Source organism: Trichechus manatus, unplaced genomic scaffold (assembly GCF_000243295.1).
Source record: "Trichechus manatus latirostris isolate Lorelei unplaced genomic scaffold, TriManLat1.0 scaffold00090, whole genome shotgun sequence".
Lineage (NCBI taxonomy): Eukaryota > Metazoa > Chordata > Mammalia > Sirenia > Trichechidae > Trichechus > Trichechus manatus.
Genome location: NW_004444026.1, coordinates 3,216,915 through 3,224,482, shown reverse-complemented (window position 1 = coordinate 3,224,482; position 7,568 = coordinate 3,216,915). Strand labels below are relative to the sequence as shown.

Below are 7,568 nucleotides of genomic sequence, written 5' to 3'. Positions count from 1 at the left end.
GGAAAGGGAAGAGGCCCCGAATAACTAAAGCATTACTCAAGAAGAAGAACGAAGTGGGAGGCCTCACACTACCTGATTTTAGAAACTGTTATAGTGCCACGGTAGTCAAAACAGCCTGGTACTGGTACAGCAGCAGATGCATAGACCAATGGAACAGAGTTGAGAATCCAGATATAAGCTCATCCACCTGTGAGCAGCTGATACGTGACAAAGGCCCAAAGTCTGTTAATTGGGGAGAAGACGGTCACTTTAACAAATGATGCTGGCATAACTGGATATTCATCTGCAAAAAACTGAAAACAAGACCCATACCTCACACCATGGACAAAAACTAACTCAAAATGGATCAAAGACTTAAATATAGAATCAGAAACAATAAAGATCATGGAAGAAAAAATAAGGACAATGCTAGGAGCCCTAAAACATGGCATAAACACAATATGAACCATAAGTAACACTGCACAAGCACCAGAAGAGAGACTAGATAAATGGGAGCTCCTAAAAATCAAACACTTATGCTTATCAAAAAACTTCACCAAAAGAGTCGAAAGACAACCTACAGACTTGGAAAAAAATTTTGGCTACGACAAATCCAGTCAGCATCTAATCTCTAAAATCTATAAGATACTGCAAAACCTCAACAACAAAAAGACAAATAACCCAATTAAAAAATGGGCAAAGAATATGAACAGACACTTCACCAAAGAAGGCATTCAGGCAGCTAACAAACACATGAAGAAATGCTCGCGGTCATTAGCCATTAGAGAAATGCACATCAAAACTACAATGAGATATCATCTCACCCCAACAAGGCTAGCATTAACCCAAGAAAACACAAAATAATGCTGGAGAGGTTGTGGAGAGACTGGAACACTTATACACTGTTGGTGGGAATGTAAAATGTTACAACCACTTTGGAAATCGATTTGGCGCTTCCTTAGAAACCTAGGAATAGAAGTACCATTAGATCCAGCTATCCCGCTCCTTGGAATATATCGTAGAGAAATAAGAGCCATCACACGAAGAGATATATATGCGCACCCATGTTCACTGCAGCACTGTTCACAACAACACAAAGATGGAAACAATCTAGGTGCCCATCAACAGATGAATGGATAAACAAATTATGGTATATTCACACAATGTAATACTACGCAATGATAAAGAACAATAAGGAATCTGTGAAATGTCTCATAACATGGATGAATCTGGAAGGCATTATGCTGAGTGAAATTAGTCAATCACAAAAGGACAAATATTGTATAAGACCGCTATTATAAGAACTCAAGAAAAGGTTTAAACACAGAAGAAGACATTGTTTGATGGTTATGAGGGTGGGGAGGGAGGGTGAGGGTTATTCACTAGCTAGATAGTAGACAAGAATGATCTTAGGTGAAGGGAAGGACAGCACACACTACAGGGAAGTCAGCAGCACTGGACTAAACTAAAGCTAAGAAGTTTCCTGAATACCGTCAAACACTTTGAGGGACAGAGTAGCAGGGGTAGGGGTCTGAGGATCATGCTTTCTTGGGACATCTAGGTCAATCGGCATAACAAAGCTTCTTAAGAAAATGTTCTGCACCCTACTTTGGTGTGTGGTGTCTGGGGTCTTAAAAGCTTGCAAGCGGCCATCTAAGATGCATCAATTGGTCCCAACCACCTGGAGTAAAGGAGAATGAAGAACACCAAATACACATGGAAAGTATTAGCCCAAGAGACAGAAAGGGCCACATAAACCAGAGACTTCATCAGCCTGAGACCAGAAGAACTAGATGGTGCCCAGCTATCACCAGTGACCGCCCTGACAGGGAACACAACAGAGAGTCCCGGATGGAGCAGGAGAAAGGTGGGGTGCAAAACTCAAATTTTAGTAAGAAGACCAGACTTAATGATCTGACTGAGACTGGAGGAACCCTGGAAAGCATGGCCCCTAGATTCTCTATCAGCCCAGAACTAAAATAATTTCCAAGGCCAACTCTTCAGACAGGGATTGGACTGGACTGTGGGACATAAAGGGATACTCGTGAGGAATGTGCCTCTTAGCTCAAGTAGATACAAGAGACTAAACGGGGAGCTTTTGTCCGGAGGTGAGATGGGAAGGCAGAGAGGGTTAAGAGGGTTGAATGGACACAGCGAATCAGGGGTGGAAAGGAGGAGTGTGCTGTCACAGTATGGGGAGAGCAATTAGAGTCACATAACAATGTATGTATAAATATTTGTATGAGAAAAAATGAAGAAAAAAATTTAAAACTTTTGCTGTGTGAGGAAAACTATTAAGGGAATGAAAAGGCAAAGTCCAGACTGGGAGAAGATGTTTGGAAATCACAAATCTGCAAAGGACTTGTATCCAGAATATAAAATGAAATCTAAAAACTCAATAGGAAGAAAACAGACAGCCCAGTTAAAAATAGTCAAAAGATTTGAACAGACACTTCACCGAAAAAGATACACAGATGGCAAATAAGCCCATGAAAAAACACTCATCACCAGTTATCAGGGAAATGCAGATTAAAACCACAAAGAGATATCACTACACACTTATTTGAATGGCTTAAAAAAAAGAAAAAACCAAACTGACAATAGCAAGTGCTGTTAAGGATGCAGAGCAGCTGGAACTCCCATAGCTTGCTGGTGAGAATGCAGAATGTTACAGCCATTCTGGAACACAGTTTGACAGTTTCTTACAAGGTTAATTATACACTTCCCGTATGACCTGGTCCACTCCTAAGTATTTACCCTAGAGAAATGAAAACTTACATTTACACAAAAACCTGTCCATGAATGTTTATAGCAGCTCTATTTGTAATCACCCCAAACTGGAAATAACTTAGATGTCCTTCAGTGGATGAAAGGGTAAACAAACCTTGGTACCTCTATCCGTTAGAATACCACTCAGCAATAAAAAGGAGTGAACTACTTTTATATGCAACAACATGGATGAATTTTCAAAGGTATTATACTGAGTAAAAGAAGCCAATCTCAATTTTACATACTGTATGATTTCATTTATATAACATTCTGGAAAAGGCAAAACTATAGGGACAGAGAACAGATCAGTGATTGCCAAGGGTTAGGATTGGGCATTGGATCTGCCTACAAAGGGAATTTTAGTGGGGTGATGGAACCTTTCTGTATCCTGATTGTGATGGTGGTTACACTAATCTATACATATGTTAAAACAGAATTATGTATACCCACATGCAATTCAGTTGCATGTAAATTTAAAAGTTAATCATTAAAAAATCCGTATTAATACATACAACTTCAAAACAACAGTGAAGCCATGTGGGTCCAAAACCAAAAACCTGTTGCCCTCAAGTAGATTCCAGCTTATACCAACCCTATAGAACAGAATAGAACTGTCCCATAGAGCTTCCAGGGAGGGGCTGGTGAATTAGAACTCCTGACCTTTTGGCTAGCAGCTGTGTCCTCAACCCCTGTGCCACCAGGGCTCCACCACATGGATGATGGATTGATAATCAGCTTCTTCATCCTCTCCTTATGTACGTAGATGCTTCCTGCTCTATGCTGAGAATAAATACGACCTTATCATAAACACAGAGTACCAGCCTAAGATGAGCCATCCTTAAACATACTGTGTATCTTGTTCAGCCCAGTGGGGGTGATAAAATATATTTAAATGCTTTGATTTTTAAAGGCTGTTCTAATAGCTGAATGGTCATGTCAAAATAGACCTCAGAAATCTTTGCATTGATAGTCTTCCTCATCCTGACTTCCCAAGAGATTTATTATCAATACTTGTTTAATAATTTCAGTATAGTTTCCTGTTTTTTGTTGTTTTTTTTTAAGCACAACCTAATGATTAAGGCTAAACTGCCTGCATTTGAATCTTGGCTTTGTCTTCCACCTACCAGCTGTGTGACCTTGGGCAAATTACTTACTGTCTCTGTGCCTCAGTTTGCTCATTAATAAAATGAAGAAAATAACAATAATACTTGTCTTATATAAGTGTTAGGTATTATTGTTATCGTTATGTGTCATATAACATCATAACTAATATTGTTACAATTATTATCTTCTCTCATCTGTCTGTCTCATAAATAGTATCTTCTCTCATCTACACTGTAAGCTGAGGTCAGAAATTTATGTACCTTTTTTTTGTGTGTGTTCCCTGTAGTATATGAAATAAATTTCTTTTTAAAAAAATCTCTATATATCTGACTCTCTAGGTAGATATAGAGCTTAGATACAGATATAGATTATAGATATGTTGTTGTTGTTATTGGGTGTCATTGAGTTGATTCCAACTCATAGTGACCCCATGTGACAGAGTAGGACTGTCTCATAGGGTTTTCTTGGCTGTAATCTTTATGGAAGCACATTATCAGGTCTTTCTCCTGTGGAGATATATATAGATTAGATATAGATATAGTGTTTATCCAGAAGAGGAACTGAAGTATATTTCTAATTCAGATCTATAGGCGAGAGCATACAAATTTGCTCAGGATAATTTGCAAGCAACAAAATAATTAAATTAGCAGCACCATGTATCAGATGTGATTAAAAAGAACGCTAGTGCTCTTTAAAATCATTTTTAAAATCCCTTATTTCTTTTGAAAGTAAGTGATTTTAAAAAGTACATAGGATCTCCCTGTTCCTTTTGAGGAAGAAAATCTACTCACTTCTTAAGATTTGGTAACCTGAAGAAGTTTGAGACCAATAACTTATTGAACAAGAAAACCAGACGTGCTATATAACATTATCTGTGAAGACAAAAAAGGATGAACATTTCAGTGATTCTGAAATTAGTTTAAGAAAATAGAAGGCCAGTCCAGATGGTTGAAGAGTTATAGAACATTAGGCCTAAAAGGGACTTTGGTTTTATAACCTAACCCTCTCTTTTGTGTTGTTTTTGAATAGGATAATTCAGGTCCTAAGCCCCCATCTTTGCCCTCATAACCTTGTTTTCTGGCTTGAATTATCTGGATAATTAATTGAACTTTGCACTTTATTTTCCCTGTCTATATAACTTACATTTGTTTGTTTGTTTCCAAAGTAAGTACTAAAGTATAAAGATATATGTTCATTTTTTAGTCCCAAGAATTCTCTTCCAAAATTTTCAGTTACGACTTTATTTTCCTTAGGCAAATTGCAAAAAGAAGGCACTTTATCACGAGTATCTGATGAAAGTGTCAATAAAGTTCAGGAAGTGGAGTCCCCAGTATTTAAAGAACTGCCAGGTGCCAAGGCTAATGACGACAGCACTGTCCCTCTCACGGGGTCGGCCGGGGAGACCTCTGGGACCTCAGAAGGCGCACCAGTGGGAAACCATCCTCGGGTCCCTTATGGTAAGATGTGTGCCCAGGGCTTGGGTTTGCATGGTGGCAGAGAGAAGTTCCTAGGGGTAACCAGCCGGGTCTGGGCACGGGCAGTCAGGTTTTTAAAAGTTGCCCCCAACTTTATGTTTTGAGAAAAACCCAGAGGCTAAAAAGGCCTTGGGAAACCATTCTTCAGTCAACAGAGCACAGTTATGCTTGTCCTGTGATTTTCTTCCAAGAGATATTTATAGTCTTATCAGAGGCGCCGGGGCCCACAGCCTGTGTCTCTGAGCAGTGCTTACTCAGCTGCCCATGCGTATTGTCCATGCTGCAGGGCTTACCTAATTGCTGAAGATGGGTTTGCTCAGCTTACTAAGGTTGCCTTCCTCATGGAAGACACGTAGAGAAAGGTAACATTGGATCTGAGGAGATCATTCCCACCATAGGATCACAGAAACCTTAGAAAACATCAAGACCATCCTGGCATGTCCTTTTGTCCCATGACATTTGTGGACAATTGTGGGCAAGCCCAGCCTCTGCCCAAGGCTCTTCAGGCCGCTTTTACCTCCCTGCAAGGTGGCCCCTGGCACCAGCTTCCTGGAGGTGCAGCCCTTGACTTGGCCAAAGAAAACAAATTAATTGTTCCCCACCAGTATGACAGATCCTACGTTCTGACTGTCATTATTGGCCTTTTAAGGAGCACCTATAATATCTGGGGAAACCCTGGTGGCATAGTGGTTAAGAGTTCGGCTGCTAACCAAAAGGTCGGCAGTTTGAATCCACCAGCCACTCCTTAGAAACCCTCTGGGGCAGTTCTTCTCTGTTCCGTAGGGTCGCTATGAGTCAGAATGAACTCGATGGCATCAAGTTTGGTATAATATCTGGAGTTGTGTCCCTCGTATGTGGAGTTTTTCTAAACTAGGTTCCTCTTAAGGATTCTCCCTTTGTTGGTATCCAGACGCAGGAAACAGTGGTAATTTCAGAAAGACACCCTTTAGGAGCGCTTAAATAACATCTTTTTAAAAAGTACTGCGTTGGTAGTTGTACCCTTTTGTTATATGTTTCTACTCTTTTTTTAAAATTGTATTGTGCTTTAGGTGAAAGTTTGCAGCTCAGGTTAATTTCTCATTCAGACGTTTATACACACATTGTTTTGTGACATTGGTTGCAATCCCCACAATGTGACAGCACACTCCCTCTTTCCACCCCGGGTTCCCTGTGTCCATTCGTCCAGTTCCTGACCCTTCCTGCCTTCTCTTCTTGCTTTTGGATAGGAGTTGCCCATTTGGTTCTAAGTTTCTTTTTTTTTTTTTTAATTTTATTTTAACTATATTACATGTCCTTCATAGTCAATTTAGAAAAAACATGTTAAAGTATAGAGAAAAATTAAAGGCCACTCATAATCCGACCTTCTAGAGAGAGCCACCATTAAACTCTGGAGGTGGTGGGGAGAGTGTTTCCTCCCAGACGTGATTTTATATTCAAAAGGCCAGAAAAGTAAGCTGTTTTCACCCCCTTTTCAGGAAGGGCGCTGTCCATGACTCATGGCTCTGCAAAGTCGCCCATCTCCAACGGCACATTTGGTTTTGATGGCCACACGAGGAATGACAGTCATGTGTACCACACTGTGCACAAAGACTCGGGGCTCTACAAAGACTTACTGCACAAAATCCACGTAGACAGGGGGCCTGAGGAGAAGCCCGCCCAGGAAAACAACTATAGGTTGCTACGGCGAAATAACAGTTACACGTGCTACACAGCGGCCATTTGTGGGATGCCAGTGCACTCCACTTTTAAAGCTGTCGATTTGTCGTCTGCACCGGAGGACAGTGAAAAGCTGGTGGGTGACACCGTGTCCTATTCTAAAAAGAGACTTCGCTATGACAGCTACTCAAGCTACTGCAACGCGGTAGCGGAGGCTGAGATAGAGGCAGAAGAGGGAGGTGTGGAAATGAAGCTGGCGTCTGAGCTGACCGATCCTGACCAGCCTCGGGAGGACCCCATAGAAGAGGAGAAGGAGGAGAAAGACACAGCAGAGGTGCACCTCCTGTTCCATTTCCTGCAAGTCCTTACTGCCTGTTTCGGATCGTTTGCCCACGGTGGCAATGACGTGAGGTAAGTACGTTGATTCCTTCATTCAGCAACGATGTACTGAGGGTCTGCCATGTGCCAGGTACTAATTTGGGTGCTGGGGTACAGCAGTGACCAAGTTAGACAAAAATCCCTGCCGTTAAGGAGATCACATTCTAGTCGGGGGGTGGGAATGCTAACAGACACTAAACAAATAAA

General features: G+C 41.0%; 1 protein-coding gene across 1 annotated transcript in view; it reads left to right on the top strand.

Annotated features, from left to right (window-relative positions):
* The window catches only part of SLC20A2 (solute carrier family 20 member 2), a 119,621-nt gene that overhangs the window by 91,802 nt on the left and 20,251 nt on the right, over window positions 1-7,568 (top strand). Inside the window, exons 9-10 of the mRNA XM_004382088.2 lie at window positions 5,106-5,309; window positions 6,803-7,394. Of these exons, the coding sequence (XP_004382145.1) occupies window positions 5,106-5,309; window positions 6,803-7,394 (796 nt within the window). The remainder of the gene's footprint in view (window positions 1-5,105; window positions 5,310-6,802; window positions 7,395-7,568) is intronic.